This window comes from Microcebus murinus, chromosome 10 (assembly GCF_040939455.1).
Source record: "Microcebus murinus isolate Inina chromosome 10, M.murinus_Inina_mat1.0, whole genome shotgun sequence".
NCBI lineage: Eukaryota > Metazoa > Chordata > Mammalia > Primates > Cheirogaleidae > Microcebus > Microcebus murinus.
The window spans coordinates 98,436,132-98,461,374 of NC_134113.1; the positions used below are offsets into that span (position 1 = coordinate 98,436,132).

Here is a 25,243-nt window from a genome sequence, read left to right on the forward strand (position 1 = left end):
ACTTGAGAACACTCACATAACGAGACTGAGAAGCTGGGGCCCCGCTTGGGAGATTCAGGGCTATCTTTGCCATCCCCTGGGACCCGGAAGCCAGGGTAAATTGGCTAAAGACTCTGACATCTGCTGCACTGGAAGGGGGAGACCCAGAAGGGCGAAGCCTCTTGTGTTCAGGGGAGGAGAGGAGGGACGGGCCCTTTCACGGCTCCCTGCTGTGCCGCGACCCCAGCTGTTGGCCTGCCTCCCCGCGCTGGGCTGCAGAGGACGCCGCGCGCACCCAGCCGGGCAGCCTGGGGAGGGCAGGGCGGCGAGCGCAGGCTGTGCCGCCCGCACCCCGCACAGCGCGCAGGCCGCCCGCACCCCGCACAGCGCGCAGGCCGCCCGCACCCCGCACAGCGCGCAGGCCGTCCCCCGCGCCCCGCACAGCGCGCAGGCCGTCCCCCGCGCCCCGCACAGCGCGCAGGCCGCCCGCACCCCGCACAGCGCGCAGGCCGTCCCCCGCGCCCCGCACAGCGCGCAGGCCGTCCCCCGCGCCCCGCACAGCGCGCAGGCCGCCCGCACCCCGCACAGCGCGCAGGCCGTCCCCCGCGCCGCTCGCCCGCGGCCCCGCTCGGCGCCCCACTCACCGCGCGCACGCACGCACACACCCACCCAGACACACGCGCGCGCACACGCCCCTTCCACCGCCCGCTCTGACCGGCCCCCAGCACCCGCGCCGGCCGCGAGCCCGGCAGCCGCAGGCCCGCCCTCCGCTCGGCCGGCTTTCCCCGCGGGGGCCTCACTCCTCCACCGCAGCCCGGGAAGCTGGCGGCGCGGCTGCTCCCGCACCTTACCTGTTTCTTTCCTCTTTTCCTCCCGCCGAGACCCTCCCGTCAGAAGGGGAGCAGCCGCCTGACCCGGGCTGGCAGCAAGACGCAGGGGCACGCGGGGACAGCCCCCTCAGAAGCCCCCAGCCCACCCTTCCCCGCAGGGGCCATGAGCACGAGGCCGGAGGCCAGGAGAGATGAGGGAGACACCAGGAGGAGGGAACAGCAGGCAGAGCTCCGGGACCGAGCCCACCTGAGCCAGCAGCGCCGGCTCAAACAGGCCACCCAGTTCCTGCACAAGGACTCTGCCGACCTGCTGCCGCTGGACAGCCTCAAGAGACTCGGCACCTCCAAGGACCTGGTGAGGCTGCCCTCTCCCCTGCCCGCCCCGGGAAGTCCCTGCCCTTTTCCTCCCTTCCCAGATCCTGAGGTCAGGGTGGGAGGGCCAGAGTGTGGACCCTCAGCCTTGGGATCCCCTTCCCTTGCTGAGATGGGGGAGAGATGGTTCTGCCAACTTGAGGGGCTTAACCCTGGTCATTCTGAGGCTCCTCACTGGGGATGTCCCCACAGCTTGGTAGCTCTGAGGGACCCCATTCTCACTGCTCCGCCTCGCCCACCTTGTCCCCTGATAGCCCAAGGGGTGGGATGGTGAAGAGTTCTGCCGTGTAGGAGTAGGCCCCTACAGGGACACAGGGGCCCTTTGGAGCAGTCGATTAAGACCGGGAGGGCCTGGCCAGTTCAGGGTTGTGTCTTCCCCGCTCTCCCCGATTCTGTCATACCAGGGCTGTTCATTCATCTGCCCTTCCCCGCAAAGTCAAAGCATGGAGGGTCTCCATTTTTTTCAGAGCATCGAGGCTCCACGTGGCCCTCCCTGCACCCCCATCTCCTTGAGTGTGCCCCCCCTCCTTCCTAGGCGGAATGGCCCTGCCAGGCTCCTTTCGTTCCCTCCACTGGGCAGCAGCTTTGCCTGCAGAGGTGGGTGGGCCAGGGCTCACCTGCATATACAGGCCTTGGGCCCCTCTGAGAGGCAGTGGTTAAGAGCAGGGCCTTTGGAGCCACTTGGCTTGCGATGAGATCCTGGCTGCACCACTTGCTAACTTGGGCAAGTTATTTTATGTCTCTCTGGCTCAGTTTCTTCATCTGTTAAATGAGGATAAAATTACGAGTATCTATCGTGTAGGGTTGTTGGGAGAGTTTACATGAGCTAATACGTACAAAACACTTAGAACAATGCCTGGCTAACAGAAAGCACCATCTAAATGCCAATTGTACTCCAGCTAGTACTCCATTCAGCCTGAGAGTTGAATTAAGATCTGCAGGATTCAGAGAATATGAAATTACATCTGGACGGTGGCTCACACCTGTAATCCTAGCACTCTGGGAGGCTGAGGTGGGTGGATTGCTCGAGGTCAGGAGTTCAAAACCAGCCTGAGCAAGAGTGAGACCCGTCTCTACTATAAATAGAAAGAAATTAATTGGCCAACTAATATATATAGAATAATTAGCCGGGCATGGTGGCACATGCCTGTAGTCCCCGCTCCTTGGGAGGCTGAGGCAGAGGGATTGCTTGAGCCCAAGAGTTTGAGGTTGCTGTGAGCTAGGCTGACGCCACAGCACTCACTCTAGCCTGCACAACAAAGAGAGACTCTGTCTCAAAAACAAAAAAAGAAATTTCATCTGGCCTTTGAGCCGGAGAAGAGAGGAAGGCCTTTGTAGAATAGCTTAGGAGCAGTCTGCTCCCTCGCTCCTCTTCTAGTCAGAGGCTCTAAGAGGAAGTACTCGGCAGGGCGCCCTGAGAGGTATGAGGCATGTCTGCTGGCCTGAGGCCACCCCAGCAGCTGCTTCTGCCCCAGGAACCTGTGGGCCAAGGCAGCCCCTCATTGCCACTCCTGACCTAGGCCTGCCTTTCAGACTCCTCCCAGCCTGGTTTCCCCTCTAGGAACCCAGCCAAGAGGCTGGGCAATCCCTGAGCCACATCCCAGCAGCCCCCAAAGGGGAAAAGTGAATGGTCTGATGACTTCAATTCAGAGAACTGCCAGGGGCTTGTTCCTCCTTATAGACACAGCAAGCACACCTGAGAAACAGGGATGGAACAGGGAAGCAGGTTCTTTGGCTCCAGTGGCCTCTACATCTGTTGGGGACCATCCTAACTCTGTGTGGCCCAGGAGAAGATGTTCTATAAACACTGCCATCCCAGAGTGGCAGGCCCAGCCTTCTGATGAGAAAGACCTGGGCTTCCCACTTCTCCTTTCCACTTCGGGATCTCCTGAATGGATCTTGGCACTTAGTGTGGCTTTGGGAGCAAAGATACAACTGTTAGGGAGAACCTCATTGTCTCCTTCCCCAGGATAGCTCTGGAGCCAACTGCACGACAGTGGGAGAGCCCTGAAACCTGTGTCCCCTGTGGGAAAGGTGGAAGGAGATGGGAACTGCAGAGCCCTTCTTTCTGGCGAGTCCCAAGGCTCTGCTCTTTCCCAGCACGAGTCTCCTGCTGGCAGCCTTGCTGCTGAGCAACCCCAAGAGCCTCATTGAGCCAAGGGCTAAAAACAATCCCAGGCTCCCAGGGAGGGAGGGCAGGTGGAGCCTGGGGGACACAGTCATTCCACAGCAAGCATTTATTGAGTGCCGACTATATGTGGAGCCATGCCCTGGGACATAGAGATGAATGAGATACAGACCTCAGGGGCTCTCCGGGCTGATGGAGGAGGGAAATCCATAAATAATATTTGTGACAGGCCAGGCCAGTGGCTGTCCTAGTACTTGGGGGGCCAAGGTAGGAGAACCAGGAGTTTGTTTGCCACAGCAATATATCAAGACCCTGTTTCTACAAAATATTAGCCAGGCATGGTGGCACACGCCTGTAGTCCCAGCTACTTGGGAGGCTGAGGCAGAAGGATCCCTTGAGCCCAGGAGTTTGATTGCACCACTGTACTCTAGCCTAGATGACAGAATAAGACTGTGTCTCTAATAACAAAAACAAAACAAAACAAAACAAAATTTATGAGAAGCATGGCCAGGGGAGATACGAGAAGGGCTCCCAGCCCGGTGCGGGGAGGAGGAACATGAAGAGGTCCGAGAGGGGAGGCTGGAAGAGGTAAATCCTGCATTAATTACAGGATGGACATGGAATACCAAACTTAAAATAAAAACCTCTCTCCCTAATGAAGCCTGTTAAGCAAGCCATCCAGCTGGCCTTGGGAAGAGTTGCAGAAGGAGGGGAGAACAGGGCAAAGGCACATAGGCAAAAATCAGCCCTGTAGGAGTGGTGTTGCTGGGGCCAACTTGGAGGGACAGGAGGCAGCGGCTGGGTCACCTGGGCTATGGACCACCTTCAAAAGTTTGGGCTCTGTCCTGTAAGCAATTGGAGGCATGGAGGATACTTGATATATTTAAAACAGGGAAGTAACATGGTTAGTTTGTTTTACTTTGGTGCTTCTCAAACTTTAATGGGCACACAAACTACCTAGGGATCTTGTCAGAATGAAACTTCTGATTCAGTAGGTCTGAGACTCTGTTTGTAACAGGTTTCAAAGTGTTATGAAAGCTGCTGATCTGAGGACCACCCTTTCAAGTAGCAAAGGTTTTAGAAAAGCTAGTCTGAGGCTTCAAGCAGGTGTATTTGGAAAACAACAGGCCTGGAGGCAGGTTCTGAAGAACTTAGGAAGGTGTTCCAGTTATCCAGGAAGCTGTAGAGAGGCTGGGATACAGGCAGTAACAGAAAGGAGGGATGAACTCCATAAAGACAGGAGGCAAAACTGGCAGAATCTGGGAAGTGACTGGACAAGGTGGGGTGGTTGTGGATAAAGGAAAGGTCAAGGATGACTCCTAGCACCCTAGTTCTGAAGACTTTGTTACTTCTTTTCATCATACGGTCAACCCTGGGATCTATAGCCCATTGAAGGATGAGGTCAGAGGGGAAGAAGAAAAAAAAAAAACTCTTAGTAAAAAAAAAAGTGTTACAGGTTTGAGATAAAATTTCCCCCAACCATAACACTGGTTCTTAAAATATTTGTTCACCCAGTGTGTCAGTATAACCTAGAATGGACTGTTCTCCTCTTCTCAATTGTTTCTGTCCTTCTTCCTTTTTTGAGACAGGGACTCACTCTGTTGCTCGGGCTGGAGTGCAGTGGCATCAGCCTAGCTCACAGCAACCTTAAACTCATGGGCTCAAGCGATCCTCCTGCCTCAGTCTCCTGAGTATCTGAGACTACAGGCATGCGCCACCATGTCTGGCTAATTTTTTTTATTTTTAGTAGAGACAGGGTCTCACTCTTGCTCAGGCTGGTCTCGACCTCCTGAGCTCAAGAGATCCTCTCACCTCAGCCTCCCAGAGTGCTAGGATTACAGGCATGATTCTTCCCCTTTCTGTATTGCTGAGCAATCTATTGGAGTCCCAGTAAAATGGGATCTGATATTGGGGCTCACTGCTTTAATTATCTGATTGCTAGGATCCTTGGGTAAGCTCCTGCCACTTTCTGAGACTCAGGTCTGGGGTGGGGCTGGGGAGGGCACCCTGGGATAGCTAAGGTGGGGACCAAGTGGCCTGGATACTTGGGTTTAGACCTGCCTGCCTTCATGTTTTGTGATGGAGCCAGCAGCCACACAGCGTGATCCAGAGACGCCTGGTGGAGGGAAACCAGAGTCGGGTTCAGGGGGAGTCTCCCCTGGTGCAGGCCCTGACTCATGGCCAGGAAAGCAGGAAGACCAGCAGGGCAGAGATCCCAGCTCTTCTGGTCAACTGCAAGGTAAGAAGACTCCTAGGCAGTGACTTTCATCAACAACCCTTCCTGCAGCTGGCTCTTTTCTGTCCTGACTTGTAAGGGAGGGAGGAAGAAGAAAAGGCACCATCCCCATAGCCTGGACCTAAACATGGGGACCTCTATCTTCTTTCCTCCCTGCCTCGCCCCATCTCCCATCTGTGCAGTTCCATATGTCACCATCGTTACTCTACCCCCTTTCCTTGATCAAAGTATAATATTTAAATGTGAATACCTAAATACTCTTCAGTGTGCTCTACATATACAAATGGTGTGTGCATGTATGTATAATGCAACTCTCCTGGAATAAGCTTGTGCGTGCCAAGGTGACAGCCTTGTCATCTCTGGAGCCATTTAGCTACCCAGTCCCTACTGAACCATTACCAGTAAATGCCCACTGGTTCTCTGCTGCCATCCATCTTGGTGCAGCATTTCGTCTGTCTAGATAGCTCTCTTCTTGCTTTCCAATCATTCTATGTCCACATTCTTCTATAATCTTTTAAGGCCCAGCTCAGATATTACCTCCACCTTGAAACCTTTTCTGATTTCCCCAGGCAGAAACAGCCTTTCCTCCCTCTCAACCTTTAGGCACTTTGCTCACATCCTCTTATAGACCTTAAAACTTCCTACCATATAGTAGTAACAACTTACCTCCATTAGACTCCTAAAGAACAGCATTCATTGATGTGCCTTCCAGTAATATATCTCATGCATAGTAGGTGTCCAGTAAATGCTTGGAATGAGGAAACTTGGGGTGTGTGTGTATCTTCACATGTACAACAAAATGTTCATATATAACCCAAAGAAACTGAACTTGTCTTCCTTGGTTTCCAGCAGTGGGCATCTTGGTGACTCACGTCTGAGTTTCCCAACAAGGGATCCCAGTCTCCTTCTCATCCCTCCTCTATTCCCAACCTGGAGTTCTCTAGCCAGGAGGCCCCAGCCTCCCAAGGATTCCTCTAAACAAACGTCTCCATTTCTGGCAAGATCTTTCCCAAACTTATGGACTCACCATGTATAGTTCCACTTCCTTGTTTGATTCCTTTATCTGAGAGTCAATTTTGCCTCACTCATAAGAGTCATACAAAAATCAGTTTTAAAGACCCAGCAGCCACACAGCATGATCCAGAGACGCCTATTTCACTTTCAGTTTATTTCACTCTATGAAAAACAGGGAAACAAACAAGCAAAGACTCTGTTTATCCCCTCTGCTCATTCTTAGAAGGGTACCATCCAAGGGCTGGGAAAGTTGAAGGACCCAACCCCGGCCCCTCCTCCTGGGCACTCACTGATCCACCACGATCCTTCTTCCTCAGTGCCAGGACCAGCTGCTCAGAGTGGCCGTGGACACAGGCACCCAGCACAATCAGATCTCTGCGGGCTGCCTCAGCCGCCTGGGGTAAGAGTGTGGCCCAAACACGTGTTTGGGGTGGGGGAGGGGTACACAACTCTGTGAATATACTAAACCCCACCGATTGGACACTCTAAAAGAGTGAATTTTAGGGTATATATTTCAATAAAGCTGTTATTTAAGAAAAGAACGGCTAGGAGATTTTGGCAGAGAAGATAAGGATTTGGCCCTGTGGAGGCACTAAAGGAGAACCCCAAGTATAGTAGATGGGGACATCAGCTGATTAACGGAAGTGTGTGAGCTGGTGGGGGCACTCGTGGCCATAACCTTTGCTTCTCAACCACAGGCTAGGGAAGAGGGTCCCAGAAGTCCCAGCTGGGGACCTGGCACCTGAGCCCACAACCCAGGTGGAGCAGCTGGAGCTCCAGCTAGGGCAGAAGACTGTGGCATGCTCGGCACAGGTGGTGGGTAAGTCCTCCCCTCCTTGAGGGCCCAGATTCTCACCTCTTCTACCTTTCTCTTCTGGGTGGGGCAGAGGCAGGGACTTTCAGCCATTGCCAGCACAAGGTGCCCTAGAGATGCTCTGGTTGTCCCCAGCTCTGTGCCGACATGCACAGAGCTGGGGCGTGGGGGACGTGGGGGCAGAGAAGGGGTGAGGGCTGAGAGGAGGGCAGCAGTGATTACTGGGCACCTTCAGCTTCTTCAGTTTTCAAATGGTTCCTGCAGATGTCGAGAGTCCTGAATTCTGTCTGGGGCTGCAGACCCTGCTCTCTCTCAAGGTAAGGCACCCACACTCGGAGCCTGACCCAAAGTGCTGGGAAAAAGGGAGAAGGTGTAGGTGTGGAAGCACAGACCAGGTTCTGAGAGACTTGGAGATGTGCAAATGTCTTCGCTTCCTTAGAGGTTCCTTAGTTACTCGTAAGTGAAAAATCTAGAGAGCCAAGCCCCTCCCCCCATGGGGTTCAGATATATGGGAATGGGGGCAGAGCAAAGAGCAGGTGGAAGCTGTGGTTAGTGGGGGTGACAAAAAAGAGTGGGCAGGGAGAGGCCTGGCGTGGTGGCTCACGCCTGTAATCCTAGCACTTTGGGAGGCCGAGGCGGGCGGATTGCTCAAGGTCAGGAGTTCGAAACCAGCCTGAGCGAGACCCCATCTCTACCAAAAATAGAAATAAATTAATTGACCAACTAAAAATATATATACAAAAAATTAGCCGGGCATGGTGGCACATGCCTGTAGTCCCAGCTACTCGGGAGGCTGAGGCAGTAGGATCGCTGAGCCCCGGAGATTGAGGTTGCTGTGAGCCAGGCTGACGCCACGGCACTCACTCTAGCCTGGGCAACAAAGTGAGACTCTGTCTCAAAAAAAAAAAAAAAAAAGAGTGGGCAGGGAGACAGGTGACCTGCTGAGGTGACCTCATGTTACTTGTCCCACACCCCACAGTGCTGCATCGACCTGGAACGTGGAGTGCTGCGGTTGAGGGCCCCATGCTCGGAGCTGCCCTTCCTGCCTTCCTACCAAGAGCCTGGCCAGTGACCACTGCCCCAGTCAGTCCCTGGGGAAAGACCTTGCCTTAGGGAAAGGGCCGGGTGGTGAAGGCGCTGCTAGAGCCAGGTGGCTGGGGACTAGTGTATCTGTCCCTTTTATTACCACCCTGACCCCTGTCCCATTTCCCTCAGCCTGCACATCCTTCTGCTTCTCAGCAGCTGTCCTGTCCCCTGGGAGTTTTCAGAGGGCCCCTGATTCCAGGGTTCCGGTGCCCCTGTTCTCTCATTCCCCTACTGAGGAGAGCACAGTCAGACCAGGACTGCAGAAAGGGTCCTAAGCAAAACGAGGTACCTTCTTGGTCCTCAGCATGGCAGGAATAGGCCTAAGCCAAAGGCTGCACTGACTGCTATTCTCGCCTGCCCCCCAAACTCTACTCAACTGCTTGCACCCCACATCTCTCCTCACCTTCTGGGGCCTATCATCTCTTGCAACTAGACTGGCACACCTCACCAGCCAGGTCCCTGGCCCTTCTGGTGCCACCACTCTGATTCTGTGCATGTCTGCTCACAGCAGGGAGATATAATATTAGAATAATTCAATACAGCAGAGAAGGTGAGTTAGTGAGGGAATGTCCAGCTCAGAAGGCTGACAGACTTTATTAGTTATCTTTTCAGGTGTTGCAATGCCTGATGCCAGCTTTTGTTTGATTTCCCTGTGCGAAGCCTTGGGTATACCTTTGATCCTGACAAGTATTAATCCTTCTCCATTCGCTTTCTGTACCCACCACACCCCTGACCTTTGGGGCTGTGTGTGGAAGAGCCCTGTAGAGAACTGCCCCTGTGTGGTGGAAAGGATGGCGGGCTTGTCAGCACTTGAGCTTAACCCATACAGTATTCTTTCTTAGTTCTACAACTAGCCAGCTCATTAAGCTTTCTTCCTGCCCCATATCTCTAGTCTCCTGGGCTTTAGCTTGCCTGGTCCTGGAATCAGTGGCTTTCCATCCCTCTGCCAGGCTCTGAGCCAAAGCAAGAAGACTGAGGCTCTTTTGATTCGAGAAGAATCCAAACCTTAAGAAGCCAGACCCCCGAGTGTCTTTCTGGCTGGTTTGAGCCTCTCAAATCATGGATTGGGGTAGACAAAGACAATGGTGTAACTGACCTGAACCAGGGACCTGTTCCCTTGGGCTGGGAACAGAATCTTGAGCTTGGAGTAGATTGGATTATAGAAGAAGCAGGGGCTGGGCAGTGGCTCACGCCTGTAATCCTAGCACTCTGGGAGGCCGAGGCGGGTGGATTGCTCAAGGTCAGGAGTTCAAAACCAGCCTGAGCGAGACCCCATCTCTACTAAAAAAAATAGAAACTAATTGACCAACTAAAAAATATATATACAAAAAATTAGCCGGGCATGGTGGCACATGCCTGTAGTCCCAGCTACTCGGGAGGCTGAGGCAGTAGGATCGCTTGAGCCCAGGAGATTGAGGTTGCTGTGAGCTAGGATGACGCCATGGCACTCACTCTAGCCTGAGCAACAAAGTGAGACTCTGTCTCAAAAAAAAAAAAAAAAGGAAGAAGAAGAAGAAGAAGAAGCTGGATGCTGCCCCGTGATGCCTGGCCTTACCTTTCTCAGCAGCTCGCCTGCTCGCACAAGGAAAGGGAGGGGCTCGCTCATCATGTGTCCTGGCACCTGGTATCAAATCCCAAAGGGTTCGTTCCCTGTCCCTCAATGCCTTGCTCTACGAGCTCTGCTTGCCTGGGTCTCACTGTGTTCCTCTCCCTGTCTGCCTCCTGCTGCTTCTGTGACTGCAAACCCCAGGCCCAGTGGCAGGCCATCGACTCAGCTACTTCCCCATTGGAATAAACCCTTATTTCTCTACACTGACACTTGTCTCTAGTCTTCCTCCCTGACTATCAGGAGCTGAGTGATATCTCTGCCCTTATTCCCATACAGAGAGGAAATGAGAACTTGAGCCCCTCCCCAAGTGGACTCATCTGACTGGGGTCAGTATAATTGGGAGCAATGGCCTTCAAACTCCAGTGCCCACAGCTCACAATACACACAATACACTTCATAATGTACTCAGGACACACACATGCACACAATTATAACAAAATCATACCTACGCTGTGAGCCATGAGCTCTGTTATTTTCTATTTTACATTATTCTATCCTACTCTTTCAAAAATGCCAGCCACAACCTATCAGAGGATTGCAACCTACAATTTGCAAAACACTGATTTAGAGCACAGAAAACCATGAGCAGATGGAACATAAATGGCCCAAGATATAATTCTGAACCTACATTCGATTTTAAATGTCTATCGTCTCATAGACAATAATTCGTTTGGGGTGGGGGAAAGGGAGCAAGGCCTTTGAAGCCGTAGGATGCTTGAAGAACACAGCAACGTGAGAAAACATGGACCCAGCTGCTTTGGGAAATGGAGGAGAATCATCTCAGGGTTGCTAGGAAGGGGAGACAGACTAGACTGTCAAATATCCTGAAAGACCCCTCAAAACAAACAGTTTGCCATTCCTGTAAGAATTACCAGTGTAAATGGCTTGGAGTGGTGCTAGGAAGGATGGTGTGGAGGGTGGGGTGGAGCCCTAGTGCCACTGTCCCCTGGGCCCGAAGCCTGGTTTCCATAGCATGCTGGGGCCATGCAAAGATTCAACCTCCCTCCTCATAAACAAGTCTCTGTTTTCTACACAATGAGAGTAGGGAGCTTGGGGGAGGAGGTGGCACATTCCAGATGATTTGGAACAAGGCCAGGGTCCCATGACCCTGCTGATGTGATAGGTGAGCTCCATGACGAAATGAACAGAGTCATTTTTTCACCAAAAAAGACCGCGGAATCTATAGTTTGCAGTCACCTTAGGGTTGCCACCATCTTTCATGCCCAGAGTGAAATCCTGCTCCTCTATAAAATATATTCCCCATCCTGCCAACACCATGGACACCTTTGGGGCTAGGGGCGGGGCTCAGAGGGGTGCTTCACCAGCTGTGAGGGCAGGTCCAGCTAAGTGGGATCCTGGAGGCTTGTAGGGGTGCGCTGTGTTGGCTGGGCCGGGTGGTAGAGGGTTTGGTGAAGTAGGGCACGCGTTGCAGGGAGGTCCTCAGGATCTGCAGGGCAGAAGGATCAGGTAAGAGGTTGCAGGTCTCCTGGGCACCCAAGCCCTGGCTTTCCTGGTACTCACCCACGCCCAGCTCCTGCAGCAGGCTGCGGTACTCCGGCTCAGCCTCCAGCAGCTTCAGCAGGTTGGTGGACTCCATCCGCTCCAGCTGCACCTCCCAGTACACGTAGATCTTCTGGTTGAACGTGACGTACACAAGGCAGGGGCTGTTGCGGCCCTCTTTGCAGGCATACAGGCCTGGAAGATGTGGGCAGTGAGACAAAGGCCAAGAAGTTCTAGTCCCCATTGTGGGCAATCAGAGAACAAGACACAGACCTCAGAGTCAGTACTTTTGAGCCCCCCACTGCCATGAGGCAAAGAAAGGCCCTCTTTCTATTTCTTCCTTTGTTGGGAACCCAGTAAAATACGTAAGACGTGAAAATATCTGTCCCATTCCAGATATGGAAAAAGCACCGTAACAAAAACCAGGCAGGGGCTGGGCAAGGTGCCTCACACCTGTAATCCTAGCACTCTGGGAGGCTGAGGCAGGCGGATTGCTAGAGGTCAGGAGTTCAAAACCAGCCTGAGCAACATAGCAAGACCACTGTCTCTACTGAAAATAAAAGGAAATTAATCAGCCAACTAAAAATATATAGAAAAATGTAGCCAGGCATGGAAGCACATGCCTGTAGTCCCAGCTACTTGGGAGGCTGAGGCAGAAGGATTGCTTGAGCCCAGGTGTTTGAGGTTGCTGTGAGCTAGGCTGACGCCACGGCTCTCTAGCCCAGGCAACAGAGTGAGACTCTGTCTCAAAAAAAAAAGAAAGAAAGAAAGAAAGAAAAACCAGGCAGGGAGGAGGGGATAGGTATATACACACCAATGAGTGCAGTGTGCACTGTCTGGGGGATGGACACGCTTGACTTGGGCAGAGCAAAGGCAATATATGTAACCTAAACATTTGTACCCAAACAATATGCTGAAATTTTTAAAAAATGGCAAAAAAAACACCCCAAAACAACTAGGCAGAACGGCATCCAAAAAGGTGATATTTGTTGATTTTACCATCTTAGTGAAATCCCTGGAGTAACGAGGGACAGCCTTGCTAGTCCAAGGGTGAGAGTAACAGTGTCATTGGAAAGGAAGCCTTCTCTGAGGTGTTGCTCTCTTCTTCCAAGGAATATGGTCACCAGAGTGTGCACTCCAGAGCACCACTTGTTCTTCTCATTTTTAGTAACCAGACACATTCCCTAGTCACCCAAGGAGTTGGTGCTGCCTTCCAAGGTCCCCGATTTAGAACTAATGAAAATGCTCTGGGAGAATTTTCTTCAGAGAGTTCTGGCATGCTCAGATGGAAAGGAACTTCCTGATGTCTTCACACGTCCCAGACATATATGACAATAACTCATTCCATCCTTTAAAATATTCAGAGATGGAGAACTCACTGCTTTTTATTTCTTCTTATTTAAAACTGTCAAGACAGCAATGTAGCACCCGCCTGTCACCCTCAAAGGAAAGAGCTGAGGAACCCATGAGTTCATGAAAACTTGTATTTGGGATCCGTCAAGTAGAATTGAGAGGCAAATATTTATCTAACGTGCTAACACATTTATCCAACTTAAGTGTGTGAGAGAGGGGGCCTGGGGCAGAGGTCCCACCTGCACAAAAGGCACGGATATTTTCATCCACTTGGAAGCGGACGACAGTGCGGTTGTGATCGATAATATACGTCTGTCCATCCCAGGCACAGGCAACTACCTCCTCGTGCCCATTGCCCTGAAAAAGAAAGGCCAGAGACAATACTGCAGTAGTGGCAAGAAGTCGCTATAGAAAGAGATTTGATGACAGAAGCTGGAAGAATATAAGGGAGCTATGTACTTGACTCTGACTGACAAACTGCAAGCTGGAGAAGAACTTTTCCCACATGGTCAGCACAAAAGGGGGCTGTCAAATGAGACACTGTGCATAATGCTCACAATGACCCCAGGAAGTTGGCGTTATCATTCCCAATTCCATCCAGCGTACAGACATAAAGTCACTCACCCAAGGACCCTCAGCCAGGAGGCAACAGAGTAAGGACTCAAACCCAGCCCATTCTACCTGCCTTCAAAACCTCATGCCTCTTCTCCTAAAGTATCAAGCATGTATCGTGGCAATAAAAAGTGTAGTGCCCACCTGCTGATTCATAAGCCACAGTGCGATTAAACAGGCATACTGTTTTCTTTTTCACATATGGAAAAGAAAAAACTTTGAAGTATACATGTGGAGTTGGGACTAATAACTCACTTTTATTTATTTTATTTTATTTTATTTATTTATTTTTTTTGAGACAGAGTCTCACTTGTTGCCCAGGCTACAGTGAGTGCCATGGCGTCAGCCTAGCTCACAGCAACCTCAAACTCCTGGGCTCAAGCAATCCTGCTGCCTCAGCCTCCCGACTAGCTGGGACTACAGGCATGCGCCACCATGCCCGGCTAGTTTTATATATATATATATTAGTTGGCCAATTAATTTCTTTCTATTTATAGTAGAGACGGGGTCTTGCTCTTGCTCAGACTGGTTTCGAACTCCTGACCTCGAGCAATCCGCCCGCCTCAGCCTCCCATATTTTATTTTATTTTTGAGACAGAGTCTTGCTTTGTTGCCCAGGCTACAGTGAGTGCCATGGCGTCAGCCTAGCTCACAGCAACCTCAAACTCCTGGGCTCAAGCAATCCTGCCGCCTCAGCCTCTCGAGTAGCTGGGACTACAGGCATGTGCCACCATGCCCTGCTAATTTTTTCTATATATATTAGTTGGCCAATTAATTTCTTTCTATTTTATAGTAGAGACCGGGTCTCACTCTTGCTCAGGCTGGTTTCGAACTCCTGACCTCGAGCAATCCGCCTGTCTCAGCCTCCCAGAGTGCTAGGATTACAGGCGTGAGCTACCGTGCCCGGCCAATAACTTACTTTTAGACTCTAATAGTAACTCATTTTTCTTTGGAGCTATTACTTCTACCAAAAGGTACAGCAATGATAGATTTTCCATCAGCACAGTATAGTGTTAAATACTGCAAAGAGGAAACAAATTCATGTCAGATGGATTTAGACCATCTGAATTTGTTTCCTCTTACTCTGTATCTCTAAAGAGATGTAAGATAAAGGTTGGCAGTTAACTGGGAAGTGAGAATGGCCTGATTATTTTAAATCTCATTTCGTCCTGTGAAGAAGGCAAAAGCGCTCTGCTGCACTAGGTCCCCACTCACCGTGACATCTAATTTCTCCAGGGCGAAAAGCTGGTGATCCACCTGCACTGACCAGAGCAGCTTGTCTGCCTCCTCCATGAGCTTCAGTGTCCCTGTGGGGCAGACGCAGGCTGGGGGTGGGTGGCACAGGCCCAAGCAGACCCCACAGGCATAAAACCCCCCACCCCATCCCAGCATTACTCACCATCCAGGGTGCACAGGGCAAAAAGGCCAGAGCCACCACTCTCAGAGCCGTGGCCTATGGGTAGGACGAAAGGCCCAGAAGAAAGTGTGAAGGGCAGGGCAAGATCAGAGTGATGGGAAGAGGGGCAGCCAAGAGCAGGGTGAGAAGGATGAGACCAGACATGAGGGAAGGGCCTGGCTCTCCTCTTGCCCAGAGCTGACGCTGCCCCCCAGCCCCCTCCCTCAGTCCCACCCCACCTTCACCTTGTTTGATGTTGCCAATCAGGTGAGTGGAGACATTCTTGTTGTGGATACGGCCAGATGTCTGGTGCAGCACCACATCTCGGGCAGCTGGTGTCTCCCTGTGGGCAGGAGGGTAGGTGGGCCAATCTTGAGGCCCAGTGAGCTGAGTTCTCCAGGCTCTTTGTGGCTGCTATCCTTGCAAGAGCTTTCAGGATTTGAATCTGCTTGGAACCTACTGCTGACCACCTCTGGCCCATGGGCAAATAGAATAAGAGAGGGATGGGGCTGCCAGGTTGGAATCTCAGAACCTCTTTCAGGTGCTGTAAGGTTAAAGGCCAGGAATCCCTGGGTCCCAGAATAATCTTCCTTAATGGGGCAGAGATGCTTGGGCTGGGATCTAGATGCGGCAGTCTTTCAACTGCTGACCCATCTCACTACCATGTGCCACCTGGGAGCCCATCTTGCTTCCATGTAACCCTAGAGGCCTGTACGCCCTTACCTACTGCCCTCTGTGGCCCCCTCAGAGGAAGGAGGGGACTTAATATCCTTGTTCCAGGAACACAGTAGAATTGCGTAAGCACAGCCTGGCTGAGATACCATCAGTTCAGGAACACCCAGAGGCCCTGGAGTCACCGAGAGACTGTCCACCTGCACCAGGAAACCAGGGCTTAGAGGGGGATGGAGAGACAAGGAAGTAGGACTCTGCAGAGAACAGGGCAGAAGTGGAACAGGGGTTCTGGGAACAGGCCTCCAGGCTTCAAGGGTAGCAGTAGGATTCTTGAGCTCACAGGGCTCCTGGCTGGTGCTGTCCTCTCCACACGACCATCTGCTTTCCCCTGCGCATGCTCAGCTAGGGCCCAGATCCACACCCACCTTCACACTCCTCATTCGTAGCCCAGCGTCCTTCCTCTTTGCCTGTTGCTATGATTTCCTAAGACCCTGGTTGGAAATGATCTCTTTGGATCTCTCTCAACAAGGTGACCTTCTCTGCCTCCCACCCTGGCCCTGGCCCATGACTGTTCTCCCAAAGGCTCCTCCAGGAAGCCTTCCTCCCAGCTCCTTGGGCGCCTGGGACCCCACATGCAGCCACTCACCTGACCCTCCAGCATCCATTTCTTGAGGGACACCAACTGCCCTGTCAGGTGTTCAGGGCCCTCACCTAGCTCCTCCCAGCGGAAAGCCCGCACCACACGGTCTGTGTAGCCCACCACCAGCTCGCAAAACCCATCTCCATCTGTGGGCACAGAGAATAAGACGGCTTTGGAGTCCCACATGCAGCCCCCACTGGCACTTTCTAGCCTGTGTAGCTTCATGCCCAACCTGCTGTGCTCTGCTCACCTCATACACCGCGTCAGCTACCTGCCCCTGCCTTTGCTTGTGCTTGGAGCATGCCAGGTGGCACCTATTCCGCGGTGCCTATTCCGCAGCTTCCATCTGTCCTCTGCCTTCAGACACACAACTCCACTGTGCTGAGTCACCCTGTGGACCTCTTCCCACCTGCAAGCTCCCTGTCTGCCTTGCCCATCCTCTTGCCACCTTCAGTTTTTTACAGAATAGCACCTGCTCAGCAAGGACTTCCCTGACAACTCCATTTGAAACCGCTACCTCTACCCCAGCACTCTCTAGCCCTTTCCATGATTTATTTTCTCCACAGCACTTATTACCTTCTGACATGCTATTTAATTTTCTTCAAAATTGATATTGTTTCTTTCCTGTCTCCTCTTAGTAAGGTCCAAGGGCAGCGATTTTTGTCTGTTTTATTCACTATAGCAATCGCAGTCCCTAGTGATGCCTGGCTTATAATGGGAGCTCAGTAACTCCACATTAAACACATGACAAGTACACAAATGAATGTGAATTCTCCCTCTCACCCCAGCCCTCAGGATGTGCCCTAGTGCCCGCTGACTCCGACTATCCTGGTCGCCTGCAAAGGTAGCCATGCCCACCGATGTCGCTGATCAGCATGACCTTGGTGTTGGCAGGGATGTGCTGCTTGAAGACTGGACGGTGCTCCTCCCCCATTAGTGTCTCATGGTGTCCAGAAGCATCCAGGACCTTGGCAGGTGTCAGGTCAAACAAGTGAAACCAGCCTTCAGCACTCACTGCCACCAACAGGTTCTGGGAGAGACAGAGGTGGACTGGGGAGGGTATAATCCTGATAATTACATCACAAAGTTCAAACCTCAATTGATTTCCACTTGGAGGTGGGGACCAACGTAAGGCCTCGGGGTTCTACCAAAGTCCCAAGGTCCCCTAGAGTTCTTACCTTTCCTTTATTACATACATCTCCAACCCCAACGCAGGTCAGCTGTAAGAGAGAAAGTGAGGCTCAGGGAAACACGGAGGAAGACTGGTACTCCCTGATCCCTGCGATGTGACAAGGGGTGGGTTTTCTAATTGCCATCATTCACTGAAAACTTGTGCATGTGACCTCCATTGGTGGTCATTATTAATTCAGTTACTGTGCTATAGGTTCAGTTTACCCATATAGCAATATGAAGCCCCAAGGCAGTTAGGATAATTTGAGCTTAAAACAAAACAAAAACCCAAGATCTAATATAGCTAGACTATCATATTTCCAGGCTTACTCAAACTATTGGCCCCATTTTTGACTATAATTTGTAAGATCAGACAAGCATAGGAAACTTCCACCAAGTAGTACCAAGGGATATTTTGCAACAGAGAAAACATCAGGCTTGTGTTCGTGTATGTGGGGAGACAGATGGCAGTGCTGCCTGGGGGCTGCCCTTCCCAAATCAAATTAGCCAGGAAGCAGTGGCTGGTTGAGTAGCTGGGGAGGCAGGACACACCAGTGAGCTCCTGTGTGGGGCTCACCCTTGGCAGAACCTAGACAGAAGAGACTTCTTCCCTCAAGGGCCAGGGAGGTGAATACTGACCATTCCCTGGCAGGAACAGGTAAGCCATGGCCGGCTATCATCATTCTTATACACAGACAGCTTCCCGCTGGTGTCTCCCACCACAAGTTCATTTAACTTCAAACAGAGAGAGAAGACAGTGTTAAGATGGGGGTCCTGTTGAACCACTGCCACCTCTTTTCTACTTGGCCTAACCTGGAAAAATCACAAGACCTCAACTTGTATCTTTATCAACTTTATTAAAAAATTTTTGATACCAACATAGCCATAGTTTCTCAGAAGCTCTTTATGTCCATTTAGGGGTGGGTGTGTGCATCGGAGGCAGGAGAGGTTGGAAGGATGGGGGCTACACAGAATCTATGATACATCTCAGGAAAGTCTGACATCTGAGCAGTTCTGTGCCCCACATGCCTGACGTCAGCTCTTCTAATTTGATCATTACAAATGGACATGTTTTGAAAACAGTCCAAGACAGTGGACTTTTGGAAACTCTAACTTCAGACTTTGTATTTATTTAGGGTCCAAATACCAGCTCTTGGGGCCCTCCTTCCTCTAGCCAGGCCTTTGCATCTTGTGTGCTTGTGGGCACACACAGGGGATGGTGGGGCCTGAGAAGGGGTTGCTCCGCACTCTGGGCCTCTAGTGCCCCCAGGCGGTGGCTAAGGTCTCAGGAGGGAGACTCCCTGAATAAAGCCCTTTCTCCACCATTTGTGTCTGGGTAGCTGCCCTTTTCAGGGGCTAAGGATGACAACCAGGTGGCTTCAAACCCTATTTCTGCAAACAGCTTCCTGATTTTCTCTTGGAAGTACAGCCAACCTCCCATTCTGGCCCCCAAAATAGAGTGAACTAATATTAGATTCTCAAGACATTTAATTCTAAAGGAAACAAAGCGATAACAGATCAATAGTAAGGGAGCATTACAAACAAATTGTGATTTATTAATAATGATTTATTTGAATCTTTGATTTTTTAATAGCGGAGTTTCTGGTGAGAATATTAGATTATAGAAGCATAGAACAATTCGGGCACGGTGGCTCATGCCTGTAATCCTAGCACTCTGGCTCAAGATCTGGAGTTTGAAACCAGCCTGAGCAAGAGCGAGACCCTGTCTCTACTAAAAATAGAAACAAATTAATTGGCCAACTAAAATACATAGAAAAAATTAGCCGGGCATGGTGGCACATGCCTGTAGTCCCAGCTACTCAGGAGGCTGAGGTAGAAAGATTGCTTGAGCCCAGAAGCTGGAGGTTGCTGTGAGCTAGGCTGACGCCACAGCACTCTAGCCCAGGCAACAGAGTAAGACCTGTCTAAAAAAAAAAGCATAGAACAAGTTTATTCACATCAAACCCTCTACACCTGGTGTCTCAATTGTGGCACCCGAAAGAACTTCTGCAGACACCCACGGGAGAGGCTGCATGGTGTAGAGGTTCAGAATGCAACTGCCTGGATTTGAATCCAGCTCTCTCTGCCTAAATTTTTTCATCTATAAAATGAGAATGATGAGAATATCTACCTCAGAAGGTGGTTGTGAGAATCGAGTTGATGGAGGAAAGCATTTACAGCGGTAATTGGCATATAGGACTAATACCAGCTGATTTTTTAGCCTCTAGTTAAACACCTCCAAGGCTGGGGAACTTAGCAACTTTCATACAATTCAATTTTTTTTTAATACATTCATTTAGTGAATGCCATAGTAGGCCCAAGATAAATGTTTGGTTAATGAACAAATAACAAAAAAGATTTTTCTAAGAAATAAAAGTCAGAATGAAAGAGAACTTCCAGGCAGCCCAGGAGTTTTCAGGTAAAACTGGACAATCAGTTGGTGGTATAAAGAGAAATGCCACAGGTTCCCTGCTAAGAAGAACCTTACACTTTAACAGGTGCACAGACACAGGAATAAAACCATTAAACAGTGTACAAGTGCAGTGAGCAGGTAGGTGGGCACAGCCAGGCCGAAGGTGAGGTGGTAGCAGGCCTCCTGGAAGAGGACATTTCCAAGGCAGCCCACTTGCTTCCCACCAGTTCTAATTCTCTGTGGCTGAGCGTGGCTTTGGTCTGTGGAGGTCATTTGGTGACACTAAAAAACCCCAGCTGAAGAGTACACCATCAGTCAGAAATGCTACAGGAGAGAGGAGGTGAGATGTTTTCATGATCTGCTTCAGCCTTCCATAGGCTTTCTCTTCCCAGATGTAGCCAGGTTTCAGTAGGCAGGCCTAGAGCATGTGTATCTTATTTCTGGCTTCCTCTCTGAGTTAGTGGGAAATATTAATAAATCAGTTTCAAAGAAGTTTAAGCGAAGAGTTTATTAGGCTGAAATCAGTGTTTTTCCTGTTCCCAAATCTCCAAATGTTGGCTTTGGAACTGCTAACAAAATTTCTATCCATACTCATGTGGACCAAGTATATCACACTTGATCACTCACCAACTATCACACTTGCCCTTCTTTCAATTATATTTACTAATAATAGGCAAAGCTTTGAAACACATTTGCTTGGTGTTTTTTTTTTTGAGACAGAGTCTCACTCTTCTGCCCGGGCTAGAGTGCCGTGGTGTCAGCCTAGCTCACAGCAACCTCAATCTCCTGGGCTTAAGCGATCCTACTGCCTCAGCCTCCCGAGTAGCTGGGACTACAGGTATGCGCCACCATGCCGGGCTAATCTTTTCTATATATTTTTAGTTGGCCAATTAATTTATTTCTATTTTTAGTAGAGACACTTTCTCACTCTTGCTCAGGCTGGTCTCGAACTCCTGACCTCGAGCGATCTGCCCACCTTGGCCTCCCAGAGTGCTAGGATTACAGGCATGAGCCACCACTCCCGACCAAATTTTTAATTTTTTGTAGAGATGGGGTCTTGTATGTTGCCAAAGCTATCTCAAATTCCCGGACTCCTGCCTTAGCCTCCCAAAGTGCTAGGATTACAGGTATGAACCACCACACCCAGCTGTATCTTTCTCTTTTAACTGAAGAGGGCAATCAGATAAAATAGAAAATAATGCACATCTAAAGTCACTTTGTTAATTTACTGTTTAAAAATGCCTCCCTTGGTTTTCTAATAAAATTGTACTACTTGGCATATGAATAAATGTGAAAGCCCAGAAAACATAATATAAATTTACAAGAATAACTCTTACCTCCCTAGAGGAAGTAGAGCCAAAAGAGGCCTCATAAAATACCTTCTCCACCACAGCATTAGGGAGAGTGGGAAATGAGGATGCTTTAGCCCTTATATTGGGGGGTGGGGTGCATAGTTGAAGAGGAGAGGATGAAAAGTATGGGAGGCAGAGTAGAGAAATATGGCAGAGGCCAGGAGAGCAATATGGTGCTTTGCATTAAAAACTATGAAATGGATAATGAATGAAAGATAAAGTCTGGAAAAAAGAGCATTTGACACCATCTCCTTTAATGGTCCACCAGAGAGTCCTCTACCCATTTTAATCAACGCACCTCATTATATTTTGTCATTCTTGTGACTATCACCCACCTGACCATTTTTTAATTCCCAGAATGTAGCAAGAGTCCTGGGCACATAATGAGCAGTTCAATAAAGATTCTAAAAATGGAATCAAATACTAATAACGACAGTGCTAACACTTACTGAGCATTAACTGTGTGCCAGGCATTGTTTTACCTCGTTGATCTATATTAACTTATTTAAACAACGAGATAAGGAACGACTGCTAGGGAAATAAAAGGTAGGTGGACTTTGTTTTTGTAATTCAACAAAGGTGTATGTAGCACTTTGAAGTTGCCAGACACCTGCATCTACTACGGAGCAGGCACTGTAGAAACCTGACATTATTATTTTTTTTTTTTTTTGAGACAGAGTCTCACTTTGTTGTCCAGGCTAGAGTGAGTGCCGTGGCGTCAGCCTAGCTCACAGCAACCTCAGACTCCTGGGCTCGAGTAATCCTTCTGCCTCAGCCTCCCGAGTAGCTGGGACTACAGGCATGTGCCACTATGCCCGGCTAATTTTTTTTTTATATATATATATCAGTTGGCCAATTAATTTCTTTCTGTTTATAGTAGAGACGGGGTCTCGCTCTTGCTCAGGCTGGTTTTGAACTCCTGACCTTGAGCAATCCGCCCGCCTCGGCCTCCCAAGAGCTAGGATTACAGGCGTGAGCCACCGCGCCCGGCCTGAAACCTGACATTATTAAGACTGGGATGGCGGGGTGGAGGGTGGCCCCAGCCAGAATACGGGAGGCCACGGCGGGAGCCGCCAGGGAAATACACCAACCTACTCCCGCGCACCGGACCCAGTTTGCGCGCAGCACAGGTGCGTTTTCAGCCGTGTTAAGCACGGAGGGAGTGTCTAAATCCGTGACAGTAGGAATAGGGTCAAAGAAGTCTTCGGAGGAGCGGAGCCATCGGCACAGCGGTATCATTATTTCCAATTTACGACTGAAAAAAAAATTGTTTTCGAAAGGTAAAGTGATTTAAGAAGCGAAGCCACTGAAGGCGGCTAAACTCAGAGCAGTAATCCAGGAAACTTGGCAACTAGAGCTTACCAGGCTCCCACAGTGAACACGTTACTGGATTAGGCAGAGGGACCTACTATCTGTAACGCTAAAAAAAAATACTTCAAGGATACCAGACCAAGTAGTCCGGTGACTACGAGCGGACACTGAAGCCATCAGCGAAGCTTTCCTCTCAGCCCTCCACATTGGCGCCAGCGCGCATGCGCCCTGCTCACGCGGCCGCTTGGGGGGCTTCCGGCCCAGGCTCGCCCCGCCCCAGCCCGGCCTGCGCAGGTCGAGGCTGCGTCTCTCCCAGTGCGCATGCACTCACCGTGTCGTTGTCTACGTCCCCGAGGCAGATTGCGTGCGGGAAGAGGCTCCCGCTAAACTCCAGCGCCACGCGCTGCACGTAGCTAACCGATCTCATGGCACTTCCAAAGGCGGAGGGATCGGGGACGCTACTCGATGTTCCCCGAACCCCCTCCCGAGCCGCCGGAGCGGAAGGCCACCTAAAGCGGAAAGTTACGTCACCGCCTGAACCTTCCTAGCATAACCTTAGAGAGGAGGCGGGTCTTCCGAGGCTAGAGGCGGGCTTACCCCAAGACTAATGTGACTGACAGCGCCACGGGCCAGTCCTTTTCGCTAGAGGGATAGAGCTCAAGGGTAGACCAACCCTGAAGTGACCGATCTGTTGCCTTGGCAACAGGGCTCTCAGGGCTTGACCTGATAACCTTGACCCGTTCCTTTGTTGTCCTGGCGATGAAGATTCCTCGCCTTCAGACTGTCCATGAGTCATATTAATTATTGCAATAACTGATAATTGTATGGTTTCCAACAGTGTTTTTTAAATAAAAACTACATATTAGGAGTCATGAAAATAATGTGAATTGCAACCAGCATTAAAAAAAATTAAATAGGCCGGGCGCGGTGGCTCACGCCTGTAATCTAACACTCTGGGAGGCCGAGACAGGCGCATTGCTCGAGGTCAGGAGTTTGAAACCAGCCTGAGTAAGAGCGAGACCCCGTCTCTACTATAATTGAAAGAAATTAATTGGCCAACTAATATATATACAAAAAATTAGCCGGGCATGGTGGCGCATGCCTGTAGTCCCAGCTACTTGGGAGGCTGAGGCAGCAGGATTGCTTGAGCCCAGGAGTTTGAGGTTGCTGTGAGCTAGGCTGATGCCATGGCACTCACTCTAGCCAGGGCAACAAAGCGAGACTCTGTCTCGAAAAAAAAAAAAAAAAAAAGTCTACCTCTAAAGTTAAGTAGTTTTGAATTATGTTTTTATTTCTTTGCTTTCTCTTTTTTCAGCTCTCTGAATGAAATTGTAAGACAAATAAATAACTCAGGACTAAATAGATGAGGATCACCCTGCTTTTGTCACCAAGTGCCCTGGCCTGACCCAGTTCTCTAAAATCATACCCACACCTAGCACTCCATCCTTATTGTTTGGGCTTCTTGTTCTGGATCTTTCTGTGCCAGAGGGTGCTTTTATGTGGAGTATGTTTGCCGTGGAGGTCATGCCATTATGATCACAACTTCTATACTATTCCTTTAGGCTTTTGTCAAGAGAGTCTAAAATAAAGTTAGAAAGTAGATAGATCTCTAAAAAACAGCACACAAATCATATCTTTCTTTCTTCCTTTTTTTTTTTTTTTTTTTTTGAGACAGAGTCTCGCTTTGTTGCCCAGGCTAGAGTGAGTGCCATAGCGTCAGCCTAGCTCACAGCAACCTCAAACTCCTGGGCTCAAGCGATCCTACTGTCTCAGCCTCCCGAGTAGCTGGGACTACAGGCATGTGCCACCATGCCCGGCTAATTTTTTCTATATATTTTTAGTTGGCCAATTAATTTCTTTCTATTTATAGTAGAGACGGGGTCTTGCTCTTGCTCAGGCTGGTTTCGAACTCCTGACCTCGAGCAATCTCCCTGCCTCAGCCTCCCAGAGTGCTAGGAATACAGGCATGAGCCACTGCGCCCGGCCACAAATCATATCTTTCCATTCCTATGCCTGACATTCACAGTAAGTAAAAGGCATGACAAGGCATGACTAGGCATTACAGAGCCATGTGGAGAGATTCCTGGCTCCACAAGAAGTACTCCTACTCTTGGCCCTTTCTAGTGGGATGGCTGGTGAGTCTCTACTGGCACCATTTAGACTCCATCTTGGCTAAGCTGAGCACTCTTTCAGCTAGTTTTTGGCTTATGCCCCAGAACTGTCCAACCAGGCTACCTTCCTGCTTAGGTGACATCGATATGGTTGTGTGGGTGGCATATTCTTTACAAACCAGACAAACAATAGCTTCAGTAGAAGCTTCATGGCAGGGGATTGGTGGGGGGGGGGGGTGGGAGGTGGTTAAACTGATTCTTTCCACTTCATCCTCCAACAGTGGACAGAGTGCCCCTACCCCAGTTGTGTCTACCCACAATGCCCCGGTAAGATACGGGACCCTCAAAGCTCTTTCAGCACATGATGCCTAGAGCATCACCACTCAGGGGCAGGGCCCAGGCCTTCCTAATGGGCTCAGTTTGACTTATATCACCATTCCCCTTCCCTCTCTCATTCCCAGTACATCTTAGAATATTAGTTTATTAAAAGTCATGAAGTACAGAAACCTGTTTCTCAAACTTACTTGACCTAGAAATTGGGCAGAACAAGTGTGGGCAGCTCTGCTCTGAGTGAAATGCTGTTATTCAGAGGTCCACTTTGAGTCTCACCCCTGTCTATAAGGCTGGCCTGATCAGAAAGAACCT

General features: G+C 50.2%; 2 protein-coding genes across 5 annotated transcripts; one reads left to right on the plus strand and one right to left on the minus strand.

The window, feature by feature from the left end:
• The first annotated feature begins 756 nt into the window (after window positions 1-756).
• On the plus strand, window positions 757-8,890 carry NRIP2 (nuclear receptor interacting protein 2). Its single transcript, XM_012783203.3, has 6 exons — window positions 757-1,164; window positions 5,399-5,548; window positions 6,877-6,959; window positions 7,258-7,379; window positions 7,638-7,690; window positions 8,353-8,890. Exons 1-6 carry the CDS (start codon window positions 973-975, stop codon window positions 8,443-8,445), a joined length of 693 nt encoding a protein of 230 aa, XP_012638657.2. The 5' UTR covers window positions 757-972; the 3' UTR covers window positions 8,446-8,890.
• A 1,772-nt stretch (window positions 8,891-10,662) lies between these two features.
• ITFG2 (integrin alpha FG-GAP repeat containing 2) lies at window positions 10,663-23,276 on the minus strand. 4 transcript variants are annotated; one of them, XM_020287706.2, is made up of 12 exons: window positions 22,819-23,274; window positions 18,051-18,146; window positions 17,420-17,461; window positions 17,100-17,271; window positions 16,248-16,387; window positions 15,653-15,801; window positions 15,175-15,272; window positions 14,933-14,986; window positions 14,749-14,858; window positions 13,161-13,278; window positions 11,590-11,763; window positions 10,663-11,515 (listed from the first exon to the last, which is right to left on the minus strand). In XM_020287706.2, the coding sequence occupies exons 1-12, from the start codon at window positions 22,912-22,914 to the stop codon at window positions 11,412-11,414; spliced, it is 1,353 nt and encodes a 450-aa protein (XP_020143295.1). In that variant the 5' UTR covers window positions 22,915-23,274; the 3' UTR covers window positions 10,663-11,411. The 4 variants fall into 4 exon arrangements, 3 of the variants coding, with proteins under 3 accessions (XP_020143295.1, XP_012638654.1, XP_012638655.1); XM_012783200.3 differs by having other exon boundaries at window positions 14,749-14,840; window positions 22,819-23,272; XM_012783201.3 differs by lacking the exon at window positions 22,819-23,274 and adding an exon at window positions 22,539-22,720.
• Window positions 23,277-25,243: the final 1,967 nt, after the last annotated feature.